This window comes from Dermacentor albipictus, chromosome 1 (assembly GCF_038994185.2).
Source record: "Dermacentor albipictus isolate Rhodes 1998 colony chromosome 1, USDA_Dalb.pri_finalv2, whole genome shotgun sequence".
Classification (NCBI taxonomy): Eukaryota; Metazoa; Arthropoda; class Arachnida; order Ixodida; family Ixodidae; genus Dermacentor; species Dermacentor albipictus.
Genome location: NC_091821.1, coordinates 63,321,696 through 63,334,443, shown reverse-complemented (window position 1 = coordinate 63,334,443; position 12,748 = coordinate 63,321,696). Strand labels below are relative to the sequence as shown.

At 45.9% G+C, this 12,748-nt stretch overlaps 1 protein-coding gene across 5 annotated transcripts in view; it reads left to right on the top strand.

The window, feature by feature from the left end:
• LOC135912490 (protein qui-1-like) overlaps positions 1–12,748 on the top strand; it is a 725,699-nt gene that overhangs the window by 583,259 nt on the left and 129,692 nt on the right. For all 5 annotated transcript variants that reach the window (XM_070521613.1, XM_065444934.1, XM_070521612.1 and 2 more), the window contains 2 exons: positions 11,186–11,327; positions 12,585–12,748. The exon at positions 12,585–12,748 is cut by the window's right edge and continues 8 nt beyond it. In XM_070521613.1, the coding sequence (XP_070377714.1) occupies positions 11,186–11,327; positions 12,585–12,748 (306 nt within the window). The remainder of the gene's footprint in view (positions 1–11,185; positions 11,328–12,584) is intronic.

The following is a 12,748-nucleotide window of genomic DNA, read 5'->3' as shown; positions in this document are numbered from 1 at the left end:
TCGCAGAATAGTTTCAGCATAATCTTACCAGCTGATGGTTTACGTTTAAGGTTCTTAACTTCTGGCGATGATGACTGTTTCTAGACCATGCTCGCAGACTTACTTTCTCGTTGGTGATGATGTACCCAAGTTTCATCTACAGTAACAGTTTGCAGTAAAAATCCATCTTCCTCGCGACGATAACGGGCCAAATGTTTACGAGATATGCCCAACCTTTGCGCCTTATGTTGCGCTGAGAATTCTTTTGGTACCCGCCTTGCACACACTTTCCGAAAATTTAGCCTGTCATGTAAGATGGAATACGCTGAACCATGAATGATATGTAAAGTAGTGGCGATTTCGTCCACTGCGATTCGTTTGTCTTCCATCATCATAGCCTCAACGACTTTCAAATTGTCCTCATTCGTTGACGTCGATGGCCTGTCCGATCTTTCCTCGTCACATAAAGAAGTTCTTCCCTAGTTGAAGCGCTCTGTCCGTAGGTCTTGCTTCGCAATAAACAACTGTCACCATACTGCGCTTGCATTCGACGAATAATTCCCGCAGGTTTAACACCTTCCGAAAACAAGAAACGAATCACTTCCCTCATTTCCTTCTTGGTGCAGATCGACAATGAAGTTGCCATGTTTAACGGTCTGCTACACTCTAACGACCAACGCGGCAATAACGCGTGAATAAAAGTGACACGTTCCATAGAAGTGTTGCAGACGACACTAATTCAGCGCTGGATACTGGATACTAGCAGTGTGAGCAAACCCTGGTGCGAGATACTGCAAAAGTCCATTTACTTTTTGACATCCCCTCGTGTATGTATATATATATATATATATACACACACACACACTCAAGGCTGCCTCCATCTGTCCATTTGTCATAGTGGATAAGTACAAGAAGGCGTCATGACACTCACTAACATCAAAGAGCAATTTTTCCTGACTGCCCTCGTTAAAATATACATGCAATAATAAAAGCTGCGTCTATCTGTCGGACAGCTAAAGTCATTAGCATCATTGGCGCGTGCGCGCACACGTTTAAGGGCATGTTTTTGCCTGTCACTCTAATGCACTGTCACTCTTATGCATAAGCTTCTGTTTAACAGTGTGTCTCAGGGCATCAACCTCGACAAGGCCGTCTGGAGCCGCTGGCAAACATCGTAGCTCTGACGCCGAGCGTTAGCCGTGACAGTGACTGCAGCGGCGTGACCGTTACGCCACCGACCTTCGGCGGCTGCGATTCATGGCGCGAGGAGCGAGGGCCTCAAGGGTGCTGCGGCCTTGTCAGACGTCGTGCCGTGAAGCGGCAGTGCGGTTGCCTTTCAACACTACGGCATCGCCTGCTGTTTGTTGCGCCACCACTCAGGATGAGTGTCGCAGTGGCTCGGGCAATTTTGTACCTGACTTTTTTTCCTTATGCATCTTTTTGTTACTGGAAGAATCGAGAAACGGCGCAAGAATATCGAGTTGTCCTCGGAAGACGTACGCCTATTGACATAGGGACTTCCTAAACGCCGTCTCGTCTTCCGAAGCACAGCTCTCTGGACACACCGACTAAGCTGCCCGAACGAAACCTCCATTGATCGCCGATTGCGAAATGCGCTGGGGCGTCGCTTCTGCCATATCAAAATGGCCCGTCTTAGACGCGTGTCGCTGTGTGTATATGCTATATATATTTGTACTCTCATCTTATTCTTCGGCGGACAGGATAGGCGTGGATCACTTTCCTTCATGCTCTGGCAACACTCTACATAAACTTCAGCCAGTAATGCTACGTTTGGTACTGTGAATGACCGTCGTTCCCTTCCATTTGGCGCCACTCTTTTATGCCCAGCAGAAGCGAGCCCAACGTTGGGCAAGCGCGCTGTTGTTGTTCCGCGGCCCTTTTTCTCCGAGCTTCTCAAGTAAATCTGTGCCCCGCCATTTTGTGCCCTAACGCAATCATTTAATGGCGACGCGTGCACCGTCGCGCTCTTTTGTGCTTTTGTTTGTTGGTTTTTAACGTGCTTATTTGTTTTATTTTTCGGTCCTCACTTTGGCATTTATTGTTTTCTTTTCGTTTTATTTTGTACGCATTTGTCTTGCTGCCTTAACCAAGCAACCGACTAAATGAGGGCTGCGCATAAGCTGTTCTTTTTTGCGGGTGTTAAATGAGTAATCAATTCTCCTGTGTGAGGTCGATATCAACCATTTTGGTGGATCTTTTTTAACTTACAGCAATACACGCATAGCTGCAATAGAACCTTAACTTCATTAGCGCTGCGAATAGTTGACGTGTCAAATATCGCACTGGATGCAATAGGCAAGAGGAAGAAAACAGAATTGATTGGGAGGGGAGAGAGAGTCCCCCCCTTCCTTCCTTCAAACAAAAATAAGAAACAAACGAATGGAAAACAAAATAAAAGGCAGCAGCAACACGTATCAGCACCACCTATGGGTATTTCCGTTTCGATACCTGGACTCGATAACAGACTACGGCTGCGAGCCCTTGCTGACAAGTACCACTATATACTAACAGAACACTGTAATCAACGCTCTCGGGAGCTCGCCGAGGTCTACTAAATTGTTAAATCGTAGAATGCGTGTAGCACCAAGCCCTAAAAAATTCTGAAAAAACAGGAGATCGCGGTTTTAGATGACACCTACACACGAGGAGGCAATTTTCTATGGCTTTGGAAGGGGGCTAGTGCTGATTGTTACTTCAAAGGTTTCTGCGTCCTGTTGTTGCGGTGCGTCGTGTAGAGTTTTCGTGACACGTGTACGTATTGGTTCCGCCTTTTTATGGCCAGTTCCTTCTCGCGAAACGCGTAAATGCCGCTGTATGTGCATACCAAACGCTCATTTGATAGAAAACGCATGTCCCGTCAATTTCCTCCTTAGTCCGAATTCCGTACACGCTGGTCGATATTAATCGGTTCCAACTTGCCCCCGTTACGGCGATCTCGTTTCAGTGCGAGGAATGTAGTAATATTTTACTACAGTGTTGAAAGGTTTGAGATACGACGGACAGCAGTTCCGTATCTGTCTATCTAACGGTACGTTCGGCTGGTCGCTTTCGAGCGCTTTAGAGCGCTCTGGTGGCACACTACATTCGGTCGGTCTAAATCGAGCGCTCGGAACATGTTTGGCTGCTTCTTTCATAATGTCGCCCTCCAGCACAGAGCACTGGGCCACGCTCTCACCTTCAACATGGGAGCGCGAGCGAGATTTGGCGGAGTTACAGTCACATGGCTGTTGGAACTCCCGTTGTTGGCATGGGTTCTGCCACGGCGGTTGTGGGCGTGTGCATAGGCGCGCCTTGTTTGTTTGCAGCAAAAGAAGCACTCACACGTTTCCTCTTCCGGCATCCGATCATCACTGACGAGTGACTGCAAGTTCGGTTCGGTACGCTTTCTCTGGCTTCGAGTTAGAGCTCGTAGAATCCAGCCGAGTGTACCAATCCATTCTTCGTGTGCAAAAGCGACTGTGTGCAGGACGCTCTGTTTTACCCCTCACCTCCTCGTTTTCATGTTGTTGGCTTGGCATAATCGCGGACGATACAAAAGTGTAATTTTTGCCGCACACAACTAATACAAGAAAAAAAAGTTGTTTTTTTTTTCTTTCAGTGTTCATAGTTCTGGTAATCATTTTTCACAAGTGATAGCAAAGGTTACGAGGTGATAACTAAGAACGAAGAGATCACAAGGGATCCACAAGAAACAGATTGATCCGTAAGGCGTTTGTGAGTATGCGCGTACACATTTGCGCATGTTGACTTACCTTAAAAGCTTTAAGAATACCACACAATACTGCTCTTTCATCATGTACCTCAAGTTTTGATGTCCTACCTTCGACTTTCTTTAATTATAGCAAGAAAATTAAAGACGAAATAAATGTCACTGAAAAAAAAAACGTTAACTCGTTGAGAACGACCCTAGCTCGCCAACGAGCAGAAGTCATTTACTGCGGATGCGTAAGCGAGATGGCGACTTCGAAGGTAAATAAAAACGAAACAGCGCAGTAGGCTCAAGTACAAAAAAATATATATTTAAATAAAGGAAAAACCTCGCGACCTTAGATTGCCCAATCGCTAACAGCGAGCACGCGTCATCGCGCACCGTGAGGATGGAAAGGAAGGACACGCAGGAAGCAGTTTGACTTTTTTTTTTTCCTGAGAATTTTTAGGTACTTTTTCTCCCTTCAATTTTCTGGGAGGGAGCGAAGTCAAGTGGCACGTGACAAGCCATTACCGTGAAAACATCGATCTCGGAAAAACTGAACAAAAATAAGCTTCCCGCGCTTTGAGTAACTCGTTCTGGGAGCTCGAGTAGACTGCGCCGACGACGTTGCGCATTGATGGGCGCGTTTCGGTAATGATCCCAGCCACTTGCATCGTCTTTCTTCCGCGACCAAACTGAGCTATTCTCCTCAGCAGGTCGTGCAACTCTGCTATGCTCGAGTTTGAAGGAGTACTTGAAAAAGAGTACGTGCCGTGTTTGTACAGCACGTACAAAGCGAGGTTCGCCGTTTCGCGAGCCTTTTGACCCGCCTGTAAAACGTGCTCAGCCTCATTAAAACCCTTGGTGCAAAAGAGCCATCCTGCAGGAGGGAACAGCTTGAAAAGAATGAAAGCGCGTGAACAGAGCTTATTTGCTGGTTTAAATTTGGCACACTTCAGATATAATCAATGGATCAATCAATGAATCATTTAATCAATCATTTACTTACCGTGCCCAGGGTCAACACCAAGGACTGAGTTCTGGCCGTACGCACACATGAAAAAAAAGAACACATAACGCAAAAAGGAAGCTGCATGCGAATATAATTTAAAAAAAAAAGACAGAATCTAAAAAGCTAGTTACGAGAACGAAAGTGTACATACAACAAAGCGCAAGGTAAGTACATAAGAAAAAGTGGCAGAAAGGCAGTTGAATAATGTGTGAAACTACGAAACCACAACGCAAAGCTCGGAAAAGAACAACGACAGCAAGTTATGAAAAATATCGAGATAATGAAAATAAGCGCTATAAACGCTCAGAATCTATGGACGGTTGAGTATTTGTGATGACAGGCGGGAACATCGCAAGGTGTACATTCTCGGGGGATCTTGCGCGGACTACGAAACATGATACAACTGAAGAGCTCGGGGCAGATGGGGATATTGTGAAGGAGTTCGAATAGAAACAGAAGGTCAGTGCGATTACGTCGGCAGTAAAGCAAGGGCGATATCAATAATCCAACAGTGCTAGAACAAGGTCCAGTGTCCGTGTTAGCAAAGCGGTGATGATATTTGCGCGTGTACTTGTTTATCGAGTGACCAGGTTTCACCGTCTAAGAAATGAATTGAAATAAATGAAATGAAAATGTTATCAATCAGCGCAGGACTCGCCTGAATGTATCGGAAGTTTCTCGAATGTTGTCGATGGTTCTATCCACTGTCTTTTGTCACCAAACCATGTGTGATCTGATTGCATGTATGCGCAATGCGTATTGTGTAGAACTATCTGGGAGACACACGGACACCTGCGGTTACTCTGGAACATTCGATGACTCATGTATAAAAGCCGACGCGCTTGACCCGCTGATCAGATTTTCGACGATCGCCGGCTGTGTTCACCGCTGTGGTTTTTCTTCTAGTGTAGCCTGTTTTTGAGGGCATAGGTTCGCCCATTAAAAGGCTAGTTTCTCCATTGACAGTTTTTCTGCTATCTTCACTGTGACGATATTTGCTTAGAAACATTTTATGGACCCTATCTATAATGTCACGGTTGCATCTATAAATAGCATTCCAAACGACCGACGTGTATTCGAAGACAGATTTTTTTGTGCAACTTGCAGAAAGGTGTAGAAGAATTGTATTCCTTCGATTGTCTGCAAAAAAGCCCAGAGAGCGCATGCTCCGCATTGCAGCGCGTTTAGTGTGAGTAGAAAGGTGTAAGCTTGTGTCAAAAATTACACCGAGATCATTGATCTCACAGGCCTTACGCAACAGTACAGAATCTACAGAATAAGACAAAAAAATGCGGGCTGTTTTTGGGAGTGAAAGTCATGACTGTCGTCTTAGCAGCATTCAAGCTGAAGTTATCTTTGCACCATTAAAAAAAAAAGATAGGTCAGACTGCAGAAGGCGACAGTGATCAAGAGTGAATTTTCTGTAAAATTTTGGTGTCATCAGCATATGGAAGAAATGAGGAATTCCGAGCAGCGAAAAGTACGTCATTAATAAAAATAAAGAAAGAAATGGTCCTAATACTGCTCACTGAGGGGCACCGCGAGTTGCCATGTGAAAAGAAGACAATTGGCTACTGACGTTAACATAACGTTATCTAATAACAGAATTACTGCTCGAGAAATTGACAACTGACGAGTCAACACCTAAGTGCGTAAGCTTGACCAGTAGCACTGACTGGCTGGCTACATCAAAAGCTTTGCTGAGGTATAGCTTTGCTGCTTTGCTGCTGCATAGTAAATGGTGTCGCCTTGCCCCCCTCTCTATATTAGCTGCGCCGAGTTCCGCGCCATTACACTTCTGACATTCTTGATAGGGGTGCGGCGAGAAAGAAACTTATGCCGATTCGGAATGAATGAGTTCTTCACAATAAAATGTAATACGTTGTGAAAAGCAAGCTGAAAAAATTGTCGACGTGGCACAGAGAATACAAATCTGGCGATGATTCGAGACATCGGTTTTACAGCCAGACTTAAACGCATGGCAAACACAAACAGTTTTCCACATGTGAGGAAAAGTGGACGTATTCAGAGTTCTCATATATTGGTGTCAATACTGGAGCAAATATACTGCCCTAAGCTTTTAGAATTGCCGAGGGGATGCCATCAGGCCCGCAGGCTAGGAAAGGTTTCAAGTGCTTAAGGTACTCGCTTTTCATCAAGAGAGAGAGAGAAAATAATGCAGAGAAAGGCAGGGAGGTTAACCAGAGGTAGTTCCGGTTAGCTACCCTGCGCAGGGGGAAGGGTTAAGAGGGATAAAAAGAGAAACAGAGTAGAAGGGGGAGATAGAAAGGGAGACAAGCACGAACAAAGCGCGTACACTACAGAGCGGTAGGGGGCAAACAACACAGCACTAGATATATGAACCGTTGTGTGCTGCTGACTGACACCAACGCTGAAACCTAAAGCTTTATATAATGATGAGAAATGGGCAGCTTAACAGTTCGCGACTACGTGGACTTCTACTTCGCTAGAGTCGAGCCGGCGAAAACATTCTCCACGTTTACTAGAGCGCTTGCCGATACACTTCCAAAATGCCGCCGGCCGGTAGCAGGTGCTCTTTTCCAAGAATGCAATATATGAGTCATAATCCCGCTTACAGGGGCGTTTGCAAGGAGCCTGAAAAAAGCGGAATACTTCTATCCATTCACAAGGCACAGGACTTGTAGATTTTCGGTGTGTACGATCTTTGTGCTTTAGGGCTGGCATAAGTTCATATGAGAACCAGTGGAGATATTTAGAGCGCTTAGGTCTGTACTGGGGAATTGGTTTGCGCATACGGCCCAAAACAAGCTCCATAAACTAATCTACTTGGTCATCAGCATTGCTTTTGTCTGTAACCAGTGACCAATCAGTGGTAGAGAAGAAATCATATAAATTGACGTGATCATCACGTTTGAAAGTGTGATGATTACTTTTCACTAGTTGAAGTAGGATTATCATTTCTTGTTTGGCCTGTCAGCTCAAGCAGAAAACTGCGGCGCTCGTGAGTTCCGACGTAAAGGGTGAAATCCCTGGGTGCTTCAAAATTCTCGCGACTCTTCACTTTCTGTAGTGGTTTCTCCGTCAAACGTTCGCAGCCCTCACAGTCTCATGCCCTGTCGCACAACAAGACTACACGCAGTATTAACGTCAAACATAGTTTACTTGGCGAGGAATTCAACTTAAGACACATCTTGTGAATAAGATTTATTGTTCCCCATTCAGTAGAGGGGAGAAAAAAAGCTGAGCGAGTTCGTCATTGTCGAACAGGTTGCCACACCAGCGTGAACAAAGAAAGCTTGATTGAAGGCGAAATAATTTACCTCAACCCATCTCAGGAGGAATTTCGGCTTTAGTGCGACTAGAATTGAAGCAGTTCATCGACACATTGTACTGCAACCGCCGAAGCGTGTCATGTACGAGCCGCGTATGCATCCCGGCTGCTCTCTCGCCCTCCCCACCAGACACGCAGCCTCAAGTAGCGCCACGGCAGCGAAGTCCCCGCATGAAGCGCGTGTCAGTATAGATTCAAACAAGAGCGTCTGTATGTATATGGCGCGGGTTTGACACCGAAAAAATTTTAATGATCTTTCTTTTGTCATCGAGGGGCGGGGGGGGGGGGGGTGCAGCACACGCTCAGTGGCTCATATCCACTGACCCAAGTTCGCGTCAAAGTCGTTCGTTGAATGGGTGCACCTATTCCAGTTGCACTTATCTATGGACCCAAGTTCTTTAAGTGGCGTTCATTGAAGTTCATTGAAGTGCGGCACATACGCCGTGGCGCATATCCAGTCATCCAAGTGGCTTTAAAGAGGGTTATTGAAGAGCGGCACAGACCCAGTGATTCAAATTTGGATCAGAGAGGTTAATTGAAGTGCTGCACATACTTTCTTTATACATACCCAGTGACGCAACCTGTGGTGAAAGAGGTTTATTGAAGAACGGCCCCTAAGTACTGGCACATACCCAGTAAAACAAGTTAGCGTGAAACGAGTTAACTGATGTCGTTTAAGTGTGCCACATACCCAGTGGCACATGCCCAGTTACACACACACACACACACACGCACGCACATGCACACGCGCACACGCGCACACGCACACACACACACACACACACACACACACACACACACACACACACACACACACACACACACACACACGAGAAAGTTCCCGAGAAAGTTCGAAAAATGCCCTAAGAATGCGAATCGCAATAAAACCCGCCTAAAGCACAGCGAAAACAAGCCAGAAGAGCCAAGAGCCAAACAAGCCAAGCGTTTTTGCATTTCGCCCCCATCGAAATGCGGCCGCCGCAGCCGGGATTTGATCAAGCGACCTTGCATTTAGCAGCGCAACGCCAAAGCCACTAAGCAACCACGCGTGTCAGTGCACAAACTCGAGTCTAAAAATAAACTGAGTTATCGTCCAGACAGAAACGGAATACGTTAAGAGATGTCATTGGCGTTTGCGATACGAAATGCGCCGCTAGAGTAAACGCGTAAATGTAAAAGAAGAATGTAGATGACGAGAAAACGTGAGCACTCCCAAGGCTAATGTCGTACAGTTCTCCGCAGGAAAACGATTGGCAGTGCCCCAAGAGTAAACACGAAAAGATTGAAAACAATACAGGCTGAGAGCACGTCCTTTTTTACAAGAGAAGCACAAAACAATTTGCGCGAAACGTCGCTTCAGCATGGGCTCAATGTAATCCAGACAGGCCAAGTTATAAGCTAATCTCGAAAATACGTGTCTCAAATTATTCACGATAAATGCAGGTCGATGTACTTTTTCGTGTCTAAGAGAGTGTATTAACAATTCGCTCTCTTTTAACGAAACACCGCTCAGAAGTTATAAAGAGTCTAATTTACATAGGAACTTGATATTTCATTATTCTAATGTACCGGCTCGCTTTCGTGCACGTGGGAACAAAAACAAGAACTTTCATTAGCCGTCTGCAGGAAAGAAGTTACAAGAACATAAGTTACGGTGGTATGGAAATTTTAAAAAGCGAAGTTTCGTTTGTGTAATATCATGAATGGAAAATCGCTGGTCTTTTAAAGCTTTGTAACACCGTTGATAAGCGCGTTTTTGCTGCGCAGCGTAAAGAAAAAGGTTCAATGCGGACGGCATGTTAATGAAAGAGGGGGGGTCAAATCTCAGTAGTTTAGATTTCAGAGGGCGTTGCAGAGTGCCAGCGTTTGGTCTAAGTATTAGAAGTCTTTTGCTCTTCTACCGCGGGGTTCCTACTGGCGCAGCCACTGTTAGGCAAGCAGAAAAGCAGATTTCAAAAGCCAGGAAAGGCTGCATGCAGCCTGAAGAATGCACTAGAAGGCGCTTTCACTATTAGAGTATAGGAAGCGCCGATTTATATACTGCTATTTTTCACGTTGCGTCGTTTTATTATAGCAGTGTCAAGAATAACGTGTAGCCGAGAGCAAAGTCTTGCTTATACTTGATGCATTCTGTCACTGTCATGACCGGCTGCGGCACAAAGAGAGGACAAAGCGTTAGTCGCATGAGCGCGGCTGCGAAATTAAAGTTCGAAATCATATTTCTTTAATCTATAGATTATCATCCTTTGCTCCATCTATTTCGGCCAATAAACTTTTCTCTTTCTTTTTTGCCTGTTTTTGTGCCTACACAATGTTTTGTCATGCTCGGCTCTTGTTGCTCGCCTTGTTTGCGGCACCTGTCTGTAAAACGTGTGACACAACCAGACAGGAAATTCTGTCAAAAATGTTTAGCTTCAACTCAGAAAGCAGTGTTGCGTGACATATGGTGCAGCAACAAACGCACAAAAGGGTGCTATGTAGTTCTTACTCATGCAACACTTTCCTGCTGCTGCCTACAAAAAAAAATTAAATTCTGGGGTTTCACGTGTCAAAAGCATGATATGATTAGGAGGCACGCCGTAGTTGGGGACTCAGGATTAATTTGTAGCAGCCGGGGTTCTCTAACAGGCACCCGATGCATGGTACACAGGCGTTTGTGCACCTGTTGCCTACAAAGCCATAAGAACCACATATTTGGAATATTGCAATACGAAGTTTTTAGGCGCACGTAGGGTTAAGTTGCCGTTGAGCAGCTTAACGTAACGAGCAAAATCGTTATGAAGCATATTGAGGCGCAGTGTAAACATGAAAGCACTGTCCTAACGTTCTCTGTCTTCTAAGTACCTAAAGCGCTACTGAAGCGGCCGGCACGCAGTGGCCTTTATACATTTAACATAGACCGGATATTAGCTGCATTCACATGAACTTACGTGGAGCAGCTACATTTCTGTATAGCGTGTCAGTGCGACATTGCTGCTTTGAACGCGACTTTAACTTTATTACTGAATTGCCTCGCGTCTTTTTCCTTAGTGGAAAATACTCTGAGCCTTTGTCGCAGTGATGACTCAGATAAGTCGTTTTTCTCAACAACGCGTTAATTGCCGTGTGCTCTCAGCCGATTCGTGGTATGCCTTATTTTTCATTCCTGATGTCTGTTTCTTCCCCAAAGGTGTCAACGTCAACGACACCTTGGCCTCAACGTACGCCGATGTCAGTACACAAGGTTCGGACGAGGACACAGCAACGTACACCGAAGACCTGGTCGCCGACATCATATTGAACGTGGCGAGGAAAAATATTCACTTCTACAGGTGAGAACCATTCCGTTTTTATTGCCGCATCAATGCCTCCCACGTACTAGAGCCAAAGCATTACTGAGAAAAGCATTGTAACGAACAAGGTGGACAGCTGGGCCAGCTTTTAACCTTCAATATTTCTAACCATTCAGTGAGCAGAGAAGGAGGAAGCGACGACCTTTTTCTTGAGAGGGATTCATTCCTGACTCGTACTGGGGCAAAGCCCGAAATCGAGAAGATCGATTAGCGTAGCACATCGAAAACGGCTCTTTGTAACTTTTAAATGAATCGGGAAAGGGGGAGAGAGGAGCTTCGGGCCGCAAAGCTCAGTTATTCGCGATGACCGCCCATTTCACGAGGTGACTCAGCTGAACTACGTCATCAGTTTTTTAAACTGATGAATGACTCAATTGTATTCATTTTCGTCTACAGTCTTTCTGATTTCGTTTGAACCGAATTGAAGTTTCCCGAAACGCTTTATTTCACCTTAGTATGTAGCTTTGGGGCCTTATTCTCGAAACTTCTTTTGCGTACCTTCCGTTTTTTTTTTTTTTTATTTTGGGTGTCTTGGTGACTGTCTTTTTCTGCCGGCCCACTACCCCAGTACAACCACGACGTACTCTTGCACAAAACATTTATTGAGTAACTGGTCGGCTTTACGAAACATTTCCTTCCTAAAGAACGCTTGTAAATGGCTAATCACCTTAGCTAATATGAGACCCGATATCATGTTGGCCGGTTCCGATTTTTGAGAACTGATCTAGCAGCGCACTAACTTTCTTGCGCCCTAAAGCCAGGAACTTTTCGAAGCTTTCACTTGCAAAAAAAATATTTGCCGTTAACCGGTTATCATTTCGTATGGTGTCGCGACTGGTTGCCGGCGCCACTCTTTGCGACCTACTGCCGAACACGAATGAAATGCTTCGTGAATTTTCGCCACGCTCCTGAGCGCCAATACTGCAGTGCACATCTAGGGTCAAATTCACGGAGCTAATCCTCCCTGGGCGTACACCTTCCCCAATAATATGCCCGCTGTCCCGATTTGCCGGCACCTTTTCGCAAAAACCGTTCTGGCGCACGAGCTGCTTCTTCGTGCCCCATAATATTGACAACTACGCGTGCCAAAACTCACTTTCAATAAGAGCGCCCCTATGCTCCGCGCAGAGTGCGTCACTACGACGTTTATCGTATGCTCACCCGAGTGCTGTGCAACACTGAACGGCGAGGGCACCGGGCTCTTGCTATACCCGCCTTTCAATCCCCGTGACGCAGTGTTCCGTGGCACGCGAGCGGTCTGGACCCCGAGCTGTCGGCCCACAGCAGCTACTTGGAGAAGCTAACCGAGGCGCTGCTCACCAGCATCAAGGCCATGGTGGACGAGGCCTCGCAGGTCGAGGCGCCCGACTGGGACGAGCTGCCCCCGACTTTCCGCAAAG